This window comes from Thalassophryne amazonica, chromosome 14 (genome assembly GCF_902500255.1).
Source record: "Thalassophryne amazonica chromosome 14, fThaAma1.1, whole genome shotgun sequence".
NCBI classification, from domain to species: Eukaryota; Metazoa; Chordata; class Actinopteri; order Batrachoidiformes; family Batrachoididae; genus Thalassophryne; species Thalassophryne amazonica.
The window spans coordinates 77,121,456-77,135,605 of NC_047116.1; the positions used below are offsets into that span (position 1 = coordinate 77,121,456).

The 14,150-nt window shown below is 38.8% G+C and overlaps 1 protein-coding gene across 5 annotated transcripts in view; it reads left to right on the forward strand.

The window, feature by feature from the left end:
• Positions 1–14,150, forward strand: part of LOC117525003 (mitogen-activated protein kinase kinase kinase kinase 4-like) — a 276,208-nt gene that overhangs the window by 233,360 nt on the left and 28,698 nt on the right. For all 5 annotated transcript variants that reach the window (XM_034186821.1, XM_034186817.1, XM_034186818.1 and 2 more), the window contains 3 exons: positions 1,214–1,381; positions 4,214–4,357; positions 10,985–11,119. In XM_034186821.1, the coding sequence (XP_034042712.1) occupies positions 1,214–1,381; positions 4,214–4,357; positions 10,985–11,119 (447 nt within the window). The remainder of the gene's footprint in view (positions 1–1,213; positions 1,382–4,213; positions 4,358–10,984; positions 11,120–14,150) is intronic.

Genomic DNA, 14,150 nt, shown 5'->3' on the forward strand with positions numbered 1-14,150 from the left:
ATGGGTTAATTAATGTTACTGTACCAGGCACAAAGAACTCAAGAGTAAGGTGCCTCATCACACCAGTGAACGGAGGAAAATATCAGTTTAAAACTAAATGCGTGCACGTTCCCCTCACTAAATGTAAAACTCCTATACATTTTTAAACATTATAGTTAGCCTTACCTTCACTGGGCTATCCTCCTCAGTGTTGTTCTGACTGTCTCACTCAAGAGTGAACAATGGAGTGCCAAGTAGTCTGAAATTATTGCCTCTCTTTATTCAAGAGCATGGTCCTTCAGTTTGAAAAAACTTTTTTTAATTTAACTACTTTCTTTTTTCTCTCTGTTGTATGATGGTTGACGTCCAGTTTAATGGTGCATTATGGCTACCTTCTGATCCGGAGTGTGAATCACAGTACCTTTTCCAGATCAGTGTACAGAAGTAATAAAAAAAAATACATGGAACTTATATTCTGGAAAATATGGTACATGTGCTTATGAATTGGTCTAAACACACCATCGGTGTACATTTTATCTTATCACAAAAATGAGACCTATTCAGATGGAATTTGTTATACATAGTCAGATGAAGTAATGTAATCAGTCTTACAAAAGAATTTACCATTTCTGGCCAGTTCACAGAGGATGGGGAGTCTCTATACAAATAAGATTGAAGTGGCCTGACACACCACTGTCACCCCTCAAAACAAAAAGAAAGAAAAAAAAGTAACTCACTAAAATCACTGAAATACTGGGCTGTTGTTTGATAAAATTGTATACCAGCGCTTGCAGTTGGGCAAAACTGAGTTGGGAAGTTTTTAGCCGAGGTGTATATAAATTTAGGTCCACATCTGTAAATAATTAATTAAGCACTGACACCATAAATACTTCAACATATCCATATTTTAAAATTAATTTATAAAATCAGTCATTGTTTTCCAAAAACATTAAAATACATCAGTAATATCAATTTTCATTGTCACATTTATCATGTATAATCTGAGAAAGTCAATTGTGCATACTTTGGAATTACTGCTTTTATAGGCGTATATCACAAGTAAAGATGACAATGGCACTAATAATTATGAAATAAAAAAAATAGGATTTAAAGTGGAAATCAAAATGGGATCCATATCCACTTTTCTAATGCTGACCCCTGACCCTTGACCCTCGCCCGTTAAATTCTACATCCTACACCATCCTACCTAAGATGTGACCTTTTGTCCTTTTAGGCTACAGCAACGACGCCCGGCTAGCGGAGGCATTGAGAGCCGACCCATCTCGGAAAGGTTCGGTGGTTAATGTTAACCCTGTCAACACTCGGCCGCAAAGTGACACACCAGAGATCCGCAAATATAAGAAGAGGTTCAACTCTGAGATTCTGTGTGCTGCACTCTGGGGTAAGACCGAATATGCAAAATACTGAATGTGCTCATTTTAAGCGTTTTGCAACAGCAACACTGCAAATCTGGACACTGTGGTGGATGCTCACTAAGCAGGACATAATTAAACAGGAAAATGTATAGATTGTTCTTTAGTTTTTTTGCTTTTTAAATGAACACTTGTTTTGTAATTATTGAAGGACAGAACGGATGCTCCATGTTTCCTAGCTTACATCCTCATAGTATGATTTTTGTTATGAAACTGTGCATGGTTATGTTTACTGTTTCAAAACCTGAGCAAGTACATTGGCAACAGTGGTCACAAAAAGCTCCCTTAGGTATTTTTTTTTGGACTGGAGGAAGAAACCTCAAGCAGACTAGACTCAGAGGTGACCATGCTGTGGCTGTACTACCAGTAATAACATAGATAATACAAACCACAGCAAAGACATGTTAAATATGCAGTGATAGAGTTAATGCAGCTGAGCATCAAAATACATTTGCTGTAGAGTCCAGTGGTTGCATTTACCAAATGTCCAGATAATTAAGTGGTAAAGATCATGGACATGTGACATGGAGCACAGCAATCTCCTGAAAGTAAGGTGAAATGTGGACATCCCCTTGGCATTTTCCAGTTTCTACCGAGTGCAAATTTTGTCAGATGTGATGAGACAAAATATCTTTGACCATTTTTTTCATAACGAAAATGAGACGAGAATGACACATCAGTGTTCTAAAAACACTGACTAAAATGAAATGAACATGCATTATTGTTGCCGAAAAAAAAAACGAGGCTGAAATGTTTAGCATGAAATAAAATCTCTGCATTTTCATTTACAAGCTCTTACACTTTGAAAGTGTTTCCAAAATGTGTCACATTCAGCAGAGGTCTCACTGACGCCACCCTGACGCAAAATCAACTCGATGCAACATGTAAAATGTACCGCAGGTGCATTAGAGAATGCACGGGACGTCCGCGCATTAAAAAAACAAACAAAAATCAGTTTTTAGATCACTTTTTCCTGTTGCTTCCTCTGTCTCCTGTCTGTGGGGGTAGGGTGTCATCCTGCTGTGTGTTTGAACATAGATCTATAAACGCCACTAGAGTGGACACCAGCCTCCAGAAAGTTAACTTTTTATTACAAACATTTTTCTTACAAACTAGGAACCTAAAAGCCAAAATATTTGTGTTTAAGAAGACAGCGACACAAATTACATTACAAGTCAAATAAATAAATGTGGTGCAGAGTAAATTCATCCGACACCAATGACAAAGAGTTAATAAAAAAGTAAATAGAAGATACTGTGTGTTAGTTTGCATTTACACTGTCTCACAGTGTTAAAGTGTCTGATCAGCTCTCTGAGGCTCAGATTAAAGTTACTGTGTTAGTTTGCATTTACCCTCTGTCTCACAGTGTTAAAGTGTCTGATCAGCTCTCTGAGGCTCAGATTAAAGTTACTGTGTTAGTTTGCATTTACCCTCTGTCTCACAGTGTTAAAGTGTCTGATCAGCTCTCTGAGGCTCCGATTAAAGGGACTGTATGTTAGTTTACATTTACACTCTGTCTCACGGTGTTAAAGTGTCTGATCAGCTCCCTGAGGCTCAGATTAAAGTGACTGTGTATAGATTTTTGAACATGGCAACAAACGCTACATCCATCCAATATCAATTTGTTTTTAGCATTATTTATGACTAATATATAACAAATGACAGGAAATTTAACAAAGTAATTAAATATTAAGTGTACATCATATGTAAATGCCATTGGCTCAAGTTGTGGCTCTTACAATAGATAAAAATGTTACAAATCTTGAATTATTTATTTTATTCTGCTTTGCTTTATTGAATTCTCAGCCAATTCTGAACATGCAAATAGAATAACTAGATCCAATAAATGTTTCATTTCAGAAGACCTGTGCACCTACAGGTCTGTGGATTTACAAGAAAATCAAATGTCTAATTTTATCTGATGGGAACCCTTGCAGATTTAAAATATCTTGGAAAAACACCACAAACCTTCAACCAGTCATTAACAACAAATGCATTTTGTCAGATAACAACATTCAGAATTTGAGATGCGTGAAACACTATACGGACTGAATGTAATCAGAAATAATCTTGTTTTTTTATCAAAATGACTCAAAAGTCTTGAATGAAACGAGTCAACAATACATTGAGTTCTCTTTTGACTAAAACTGGACTAAAGTTAACAGACTTCTCATTGAATAAATCATGAGGAAATAACTGGTTTGGGAATAACTGAATATGACTAATACTAAAAAGGACATTTGACAAGACTAAGACTAAATTTAAAAACAGGTGACAAGATCAACACTACTGTGGTCCTCATTACTCAGGCACCTCCTTGCTTGATCATGCCCAGAGATGCGCACCACATCAGACCTGTGTTGCGCATCTCTTTAAAACCATCTGTGTATTTGTTTCTTGTCGATCCCCACTGTGTAATCAAATTAAGGTCCACATATAAAGATACTTTGACTGGTTTTCCCTTTGATCTGTTTGTGTCTTTTACAGTTCAGAGCACCTCAGAGGTTCTCAGTGGTAAAATCTGACAGTGGTGTAGCCACTGATGTCTAAGTCTTTTGGGGATCATCCAACTGATTTGTTAAATGAATCTTTGCAAGCATGTATTTCCAGTTTTATTGATTTAAAAAAAGTCACATGTTTTAAAGCATTGTCTAGCTGAAACAGTCGTCCACTTGGTGGTGACAAAACCTGTATAATGCTCTCAACCTGTATGAATAGACAGCACAACTGTGTGTGTGTGTGTGTGTGTGTGTGTGTGTGTGTGTGTGTGTGTGTGTGTGTGTGTGTGTGTGTGTGTGTAGGTGTGAACTTGCTGGTGGGAACAGAGAGCGGATTGATGCTGTTAGATCGCAGCGGTCAGGGCAAAGTTTATCCTCTGATCAACCGCCGGCGTTTCCAGCAGATGGATGTCCTGGAGGGGCTCAATGTTCTGGTCACTATATCAGGTACGTAAACACAGTGTAGAGTTAAATTCTGTGCATTTACTTACAAGGAATCCTGAACGTATAAAACCAAAGCTTGTGATTCCAAAACTGTAAGGCACGTTGCCGTTGCAGGCAGGGTTTGCCTTTTAGAATAAATAGTTGTGTGCCTTAAGGGCACCAAAATCTGAAAAGTTTGGTGCCCCTCAGAAAAGTTCGGTACCAAACCTACCGCTACGCAGCATAGCGGCAAAGCAACTAGGGGGGTCTGGGGGCATGCCCCCCACAAAATTTTGATATAAAAGGATGAAAATTGTGCATTCTGGAGATATCTGGGGCAGATTTGGGGTGAAATTATGGAAGAACAAAAAACGAAAGAGATCCGCACAGCCAGTTAGCTCCAAAACAAGCCTTTAATAACACACCAAAAGTGACGTTTCGCCCTTCATCAGACAGGATGAAATTATGGAAGGGAATTTTTGTGTTTTTGGAGTAATATTTTCTGAAATTTCAAAATTTTCTAACCTTGTCAGAAGCTGAGATGACCCCATGCCCATATGCACAGGCAGATTGGCATGGGGTCATCTCAGCTGCTGATGTTTTATTAAACATCCAGCCCATTAACAATCATGACTGCCATGAGTGTTGATTACACTTGTTGTGATTACAGAAAATCTATTAGCAGTCATCATGGTCATCTGCCATTCTCTGCAGCACTTCAAGGTGTTCTTCCTCAGAATCAGAATTAAGCTCAGAATCTAAGGCAGCTCTTCCCTCAAAAACTCTGTCATAATTGTGTTTATAAACCAGTCACCATTTGCTTTTATTATACATCTGTGTAGTTAATAAATAAAATAATCTTCACGGATGATTTGCTCGCGCGCGCACGTAGAGAAATAAAAAAAAAAAACGCTCCACTGGCTGCTGTTCGCTCTTCCCTCAAAAACGCTCCATTTGATCTGTGTATAATAAAACGCGGCATTACAAACAGAGGAGAAGAACATTTTTTGATGACGTTTTGTGTATGTGTCGGTCTCAGAAAGTCAAATTCTGCGCAAATTTTGTCCAAATTTGATAGATTTCTGTACAGTTATGAAATAAAAAAGGTGGATTCCAGTCGGGAATGCAAGTCTAAAGAGTTGTGTGCCTGCCCCCAAAGTAGGGTGCCACGGGTTCCCGGTTAACCGCTAAAATCGAACCCTCGTTGCAGGTGGAGTGTGAACAACTGATGACAAAAAGTGAGGTAAATTGAATGATTGTGGAGTCAGTGAAAAATTATGTGATGGTGATCAATACTGAGCCTAGCAAGATTTATTTAGACCAAAAAAAGGTGTGATGTACACGACTCATTGATTATTGACAAGGAGCATGATGGTGAATGTTATTGGTTTTTAAAAAGGGATTTAGTGTGAAGAAGTGTAAGAAGCCCAACCATAACCTAATTTCTTAGCAAGACATTCAAATGACTGAATGACTTTTAGACACCCGAAGATACGTGAGGACATGGCACAAATACTTGGAGACTGAACAAGAATTACACTTGCTTTTGAGTAAATTAAGCATGTTTACATTGTACTTATCACCTTTAAAATGGATAGTTTATTAGTTTTTTTTTTTTTCATCTTGAATAACTGACCGTTTTACTGCCTTTCCTAATGTTAAGTATCGTGCAGCCCATTTTCAAATTTGAAAGTCTTCTCTGGCTAACCCAAACCTTTAATCCAAAAGATATATATATATATATATATATATATATATATATATATATATATATATATATATATATATATATATATATATATATATATATATAAAAGTTTGGGCACCCTTGATAATTTTCATGATTGTCCTTTATAAATCATTGGTTGTCTGGATCAGAAATTTCAGTTAAATATATCATATAGCAGACAAACACACTGATATTTGAGAATGAAATGAAGTTTCTGGTATTTACAGAAAGTGTGCAATAATTATTTAAACAAAATTAGGCAGGTGCATAAATTTGGGCACTCTTGTCATTTTATTGATTTGAATACATTTAGCACTAATTACTGTAACAGAAAATTGGTTTGGTAAGCTTATTGACCCTTGACCTCCTTACACATGTGAATCCAATCATGAGAAAGGGTATTTAAAGTTGACATTTGCAAATGTTTCCCCTCTTTGCATCTCTTCTAATGAGTGGCAACATGGGAGCCTCTAAACAACTCTCACATCACCTGAAAACAAAGATTGTTCAACGTCATGGTTTAGGGGAAGGATACAAAAAGCTATATCAGAGATTTCAGCTGTCAGTTTACACTGTGAGGAACATAGTGAGGAAATGGAAGACCACAGGCACAGTACTAGTTAAGGCCAGAAGCAGCAGGCCAAGAAATATCTCAGATAAGCTGAAGCGAAGGATGGTGAGAACAGTCATAGTCAACCCGCAGACCTGCTCAAAGACCTACAACATGATCTTACTACAGATAGTGCATTGTTCAACTATACATTGCACTTTGCACAAAGAGCTACTGTATGATACTGTAAAATGAAATGAAAATCTGTGGTGTGATTTTAAGCGGGCTGTCCATGCTCGGAAACCAACAAACCTGAGATGTTTTGTAAAGAAGAATGGTCTCATTGGAAGCTATAGGATGCATTTTATAGGCTGTTATTTCTGCAAAAGGAGGATCTACTAAATAATGATGTATTTTTTCTGTTGGGTGCCCATATTTATGCACCTGCCTAATTTTCTTTGAAGAATTGCACACTTTCTGTGAATCCTGTAAACTTCATTTCACTTCTCAAATATCACTGTGTTTGTCTGCTATATGATATATTTAACTGAAATTGCTGATCCAAACAACCAATGATTTATAAAGGTAAATCATGGAAATCATCAGGGGTGCCCAAACATTTACATACAACTGTATATGGGCGTGAGGCAGGGTACACCCTGGACAGGACGCCAGTCTTTTGCAGGGCCAGATATAGACAAACAAGTACATTCACACCTGCAGGCACACATGCAGAGAATTTAAAGTTTCCAATCCACCTAACCTGCGTGTCTTTGAATGTGGGAGGAAGCCAGAGCACCTGGAGGGAACCCACGCAAACACAGGGAGAACATGGAACCTCCACACAGAAAGACCACAAGTGAGAATCAGTCCCATGACCTTCTCTTGTGAGGCAACAGTGCTAACCACTAAGCCCACCATGCTGAATGTATATGTATATACACCACACTCACACCCCTTCATGGCCCACCAAGGGTCCATTGGGCCACTCATTGGGAATCATTGCAGCAAATGTAAAAAAAAAATACTTTAATATCAAACTATTTCTCAAGTGCTTCTGACAAAATACAGTGACAGTGCATTGGGATTTGGAACAAGTTTTATGTCTGGACGTGACAAAAACCTTGACATAAACCACTCAGAACTACAGTGGACCCTTAAATTTAAGATGTCTCATTGGGGCAGTTGTACATACATACAGAGAAATTTGTCCTCTGCATTTATCCCATCTTAATTACAGTTAGACTAGGGCTGTCACTAACCATTGTTTTCATTGTCGATTAGTTGGCGATTATTTTTTCGATTAATCGACTAATCAAACGATTACTTTCTTTTCTTGCTAAAAATGCATCAAGCTGCTGTGCACATTAGAATTGACCTTTTAAGTCCACTTAATGGACCTTAATCAAAATAGTTATGATAAATTCAGATAAACAAAACACACATTTAACTTAAAAGTGTAAAATAAAACGTTTGAGGAATGGAAAGAGGAGGACAGCAGATGAGAAGAACAGCAAAAGCAACGGCGTAAAGATTTAACATCAGACAAACTGGACAAGATTGAAGACGGGAAAGAAGAAGAGAACAGTTCTATCCTTGCGGGCGGCCGAGCGCTCCGCATCAAAACAGCAAGCGTAGTTTCTGGACCTGTTTGCCAGAGTTTGTCACAGCGCAACACAGCGGGGGTGTGTGTGTGTGTGTGTGTGTGTGTGTGTGTGAGTGGCCCGCTGCGGCGCGAGAGCCCGCAGACTCGGTAAGCGCATCAAAGACAAAACATAAAATAGTCCCAAATACTCACACATTTTTATCAGTGGAAGGAAGTAGTGTCATCACTGTCCACTCCCGCGGTATTAATAAAGACTTCAATTGAAGCAAGCCGTCTGTCTCTCTTCCTCCGGCCATAGTCAGAAAAGGTGGCTAATTTTTCTGACAATCTGACATCACACAAAGCACCATTTCTATGAACTGTTTTCATCGAGAAAACAGTTAAGAATTAATTTATTTCTATTAAAAAATATGAAATGATAAAAAGCATGCATCATACAAATACAACAATAAATAAGAAAGATCAATATGTGCATGTGAGTTTTTGTGTTTTTTTTTAATTATTATTATTTTTCCTGGGTTTTTGTTGTTGTTGTTGTTGCCAACCAAGCAAAGTAGTCTGAAATTATTGCCTTGAAACAGGCAAAATGCAGGAGCTTCTCGTCCCAGTGGGAGGGAGTTGGGGGGATTGTTTGAGTGGAGGAGGTCCTCCCCTCCACCCACGTCCACCCGCACCCTAGTGTCACCATGCTCTAAATTTCTGGGGAGAGCCCTGATCATCATCATCATTATTAGCATTATTGCCTCACAGCAAGAAGGTCCCAGGTTTGCTTCTCACCTGGTCCACTCTTTATGGAATTTTCATGTTCTCCCTGTGTTTGCATGGGTTTCCTTTGAGTGGTTCCCTTCCACTTAAAAAAACATGCAAGTTTGGTGAATCTGTGACTCTAAAGTAACCGTAGGTATGAGTGAGAGTGTGAATGTGTTTATCTATATGTGTCGCTTCTGCAATAGACTGGTGTGTCTGCAATGGACCCCACCTCTCACCTAGTGACTGCTGGAATAGACTCCAGCCCCCTGTGACCCTTAACTGAAATAAACAGGTTCAGAAACGGTATTATTATTATTATTATTATTATTATCATTATTATTATTGTTATCATCAGAACTACAGTCTGACATCTTCTCACATCAAAGCTCTGGACGCTTCTACAGCTGGATGGAATACTTTTGTTTCATCCTTAATCTTTAGTAAATACTGCATGTCTGCTCAAAAAGGTTAACAGAAAAAGTAAAACTGTAGTTATTTCACTGCTGGGAAAAGCTGTGTTTATGCACACAGATGAATCTTCAGTTCATCAGCCTGTGTGCTCATGCACATAGACATGCCCAAATATCATTAAGCACATGCTAAAAATGATTGCATCAAAGATTTTGTCACGTCAAAAGTGTTTGCTGTGGCACTTCTATTTTTACAGATACTCTCAGACATGGACACGTGCACACAGTCTCAAACAGAAATTGTGTGCATGTGTTTTTAGTTCTCATTTTTCTCACTCACTCACACGCACACACACACGCATGCATGCACATTAACACGATGTGCAGACTGAAGTGTCCTAACAGATATTACTTGAGCTAAACGGATGTTGAGAAACTGCTGGATGACACCACACTGTGTGCACCAAGTGTTACGCTGACAAGCGTATGTTTTCTGTGGAGAAAATGCTGCTGAGTAACATCTGTTTCCTCTCAACCTGAAAATAAACGTCATGGAAAACTGAACAAGACCACAGTGTGGGAAGCTTGACTGTGTTGGAATTACAAAAGTAAGTGAGCTCTGTCGTCCAGCATTCGCCAAGCAGCACTGGTGTTAGTTTTCACACCTGTCGTGGTGGCTCACATGATGCGCCTTTTTATCTGAGCAAATGAAATCTATTCTGTGCTCAGTAAAATCGTTATTTTTGTTATTATACACAAGCGCCCAATAATAATGTCTTTCTCACAGGGTGTAATTTTCTATCTCAAGTCTCTGCGCACACTTGGTAATTTAGCACAGTGCAGATGGTTATCATGTCCGAATAAACTAATCACAAACAGGAAATAATTGTCTCATATTTTTTTCCTTCACTTTCTGTAAAGTAATAACAAATTTGATACATTTTTCTTCATGTTTTGATTTGGAATATAATGTGCAGTGTTCCCAATGCATTTGCTTGTATGGAAATAAAAGCTATTATAAGGATTTTGAGCTTTACTCACTTTTTTAAATACATTGCTATTATTTGGAACACAACAGTGCATAAAGTATGGTCACAATGATTTAATGTTTCACTGTGAAATATTACACATCTCAGGAATGTTTAATGTCTGAAGTCATCCAAAAATGATAAACTTTGTCATGCATTTAAATATCTGGCAAATGAGTTTACATACATTCTAGCTGATTAGCTACATAAACTTTGGAAACATTATCACATTTTAAATTATTCTTTAAGAACTTGTGATATCACCAGCAATGACAGTGCAATGAAAGTGAACTAAAGATGCTAATATTTGACTGTAGACCGATAAATAATTTATTATTATTTTTTATTTATCATAAGCATACAGTAGAAAAACAAGATGTGACTGATCCAAAAATACATTCTCCTCATTATATCTTCTTTAAGCTGCATGCACACGCTGGTATTTAATTTGATTATGAGTTGGCAAATGGATCAGAGACCATATATCCTTTAAGCAGATGAGTTGTTGTAATTGTGATCTGGGGTTTGAGTTGAAGAAGAAGCAAAGTTGTCTGCAGTGTATCTTCTGCTCACAACAGGTAAGAAGAACAAGCTCAGAGTCTACTACCTGTCTTGGTTAAGGAACAAGATCCTCCACAATGATCCTGAGGTGGAGAAAAAACAAGGTTGGACGACTGTAGGAGACCTGGAGGGCTGTGTTCACTACAAAGTTGGTAGGTAACTTTCTTATCACCATAGATGTGGGGACTGTGTAGATGGGCCATCAGCCTTGCGTTCCATATTACTGCTTCATGTTGCATGCCAGGTGAAATGCAAGAGGTCCAGGCCAATCAGGTATATGATACATTAATGCAATTTAAATCAATCATAACAGCTTCACTCAGTTGGTCCATAAATTGATAAAGGGCCATCAACCTTTTCATGATACAGTGAGGTTGATCCTGGGTCCACATCGATTCCGTGGCGTCTTTTACTTTAAAACTGAATTGTGATTCATATCTGTAAATTCTAGCACCCCTGTTGAACAGCTGATCCCAAGTATTTAAACATATGTAGCTTCACCAATATTTCACCTTGCTCCCTCTCTTTCCTCTTCTGTCCAGACCATCTGTTCCCCTCTTCAGGCTCGCCTCAAACTGCTCTAGACTCTAACTACATCTCATTTCAGTTTATTTATGCGGCACCAAATCACATCATCTCAAAGGGCTATACATGAGCAAGGTCAAGAGCTAACCCAGCACATGAGCAAACACATTGACAACTACAGATCACAATGTCATCTGCAAACATCATAGTCAGTGTAGAGAGACTCCTGTGTGATCTCATCTGTTAATCTGTCCATCGCCATTACAATCAGAAACGGGTCCCGTGCCGGTCTGTGATACAATATCACTTCCTGCTTGAATGCATCCATAATTTCTTTTACACAACCCTCACATACGCCTTTTCCACTTCTGACTTACTCCGACACGTCTTCTCTTGGCATCCTATGATACGCTTTTTCTCAATCCATAAACATACAATGCAACACCTTCTAAACTTCTCTGCACTTACCCACGAGCACTCTGAGAGCAAACGCTGCATCTTTAGTGTACTTTCTTGACATGAAACCATGTTGTTGCTCACAGATTCTCATTTTACGTTACTACAGTTCTGCACGCCACCTTTATTCTTAAAAATCAGTACCAGTACACTTCTTCTACACTCCTCAGGCATCCTTTAACTTTCCAAAATTTTATTAAAAACTCCACTGCCATCTCTCCTGAGCATTTCCAAGCATCCACTGGTATGTCTTGCCCAGTAAACCAGACCTGTTCACTTTACAAATTCACACACACACACACTCATCTTCAACCGCTTAGTCCAATGAAGGGTCGCAGGGGGCTGGAGCCTATCCCAGCAGTTGTTGAGTGCAAGGCGGGGTACACCCTGGACAGGACGCCAGTCTGTCGCAGACTTTGCAAATTCTCAGCTTCAGATTTAGTCTTGCTGTGCCAGGCTACATAGGGGCTTACCAGGTCAGCCAGATAGGGAGGTGCAAGTCCATGAACAATTTTATGAACTAATAACAGTACTTTAAAATCCGATCTAGCAGCAACTGGAAGCCAGTGCAGGGACGCCAAAACGGGTGTAATGTGGTCAAACTTTCTGCTTTGTGTCAAAAGTCTCGCAGCAGCATTTTGAACCAGTTGAAGACCCCTAATCCTGGAATGCGGTAAGACAGAAAATAGAGCATTACAATAGTCCAATCTAGAAGAGAGAAATGCATGAATCAAAGTCTCAGCATTAGCCATAGACAGGATGGGATGAATCTTCGCTATATTTTGCAAATGGAAGAAAGCAGTCCTCGTAATGTCTCTAATGTGGAGATCAAAGGACAACGTAGGATCAAAAATTACTCCAAGGTTCCTCACTTTATCCGTATGATGTATAACACACGAACCTAAGCTAAGTGCTAGCTGTAAAACAGAAGATTTTTCATTAAACCAGTTCTTGCATTAAAATCTCCTACGAGACAAGGAAGTATCTTCTACGTTCCTGTGATTTAATCAGAAATATTAAACAGATCCTTCCTGAGGTGTGTACACAGCATCTAAAAGGAACTTGAAGCTTATAAGTGCCACACCCCCAAATAGCCATAATAATTTTTTTTTTCATTATTTATTAGTTATTTATTGTGAGGCAGCACAGTGAATTAGTGGATGGCACTGTTGCATCACAGCAAGAAGGTCATGGGATCGATTCCCACCTGGGGACTTTCTGTGTGGAGTTTGCATGTTCTCCCCGTGCTTGCTTGAGTTTCCTCCATGTGCTTTGGTTTCCTCCCACATCCAAAGACAGGCAGGTTAGGTGAATTGGAAACTTTATAATTGTTCACGTCTCCCTTGCAAAAGAGATCGCGATCTCAATGGGACTAACTTGGTTAAATAAAGATTAAATATGTCATCTACAGTACATGGAGCGAATGATAGGGGCAGCCATTAGTGTGGTATACTCGCCACACACACGCCTGCACTCGTTACCAGTACCTGCGACTGCTGGCATGTGCATATTTAATGTCAGGCAGCATGGTAGCTTAGTGGTTTGCACTGTTTCCTTATAGCAAGAAGGTCACGGGATCGATTTCCACCTGTGGCCTTTCTGTGTGGAGTTTGCATGTTTTCCCTGTGTTTGTGTGGGTTCTCTCTGCATGCTCCGGCTTCCTCCCACATATAAAGACAGGCAGGTTAGGTGAATTGGAATCTTTAAATTGATTGTAGGTGTGCGTGCATGTGTGAGTGTATTTCAGGGCTGTGAAATGAAAATTGTGAAATCCAAGGAAAATTTGCAGGGGGTCTGGGGGGTGGAGCCTCCCAGTAGCCGGGAGTCTGGGGTCTGCAGAAAACCAAATTAATTTTGTATCTAATGATGCATTTCAGCACTTCCTGGAAGAACAAATTCTCAAAAGAAGCACATTTTGAAATGATCCTACATTCGACCTTTGATTTGAACTGTCAGTGGCAATTTTAACATAAGAGAACTTGTCTTGGAAGTACCTGGACCTGGAATGATTTTCCTTTTTAATTGTAAACCAAATTATGCAGTGACTCACAACAATTAAACTACATGAAATTCATGAAGACTGAAAAGACTGTTAAAGCTTTTAAAAAAAACCACAGCTAAAGCTTGTAGAATATTTTGAAAATCATGGTAAAATATCAACCTACCTTATAGTAAAAAAAAAGTCACTTATATTCTTATGTG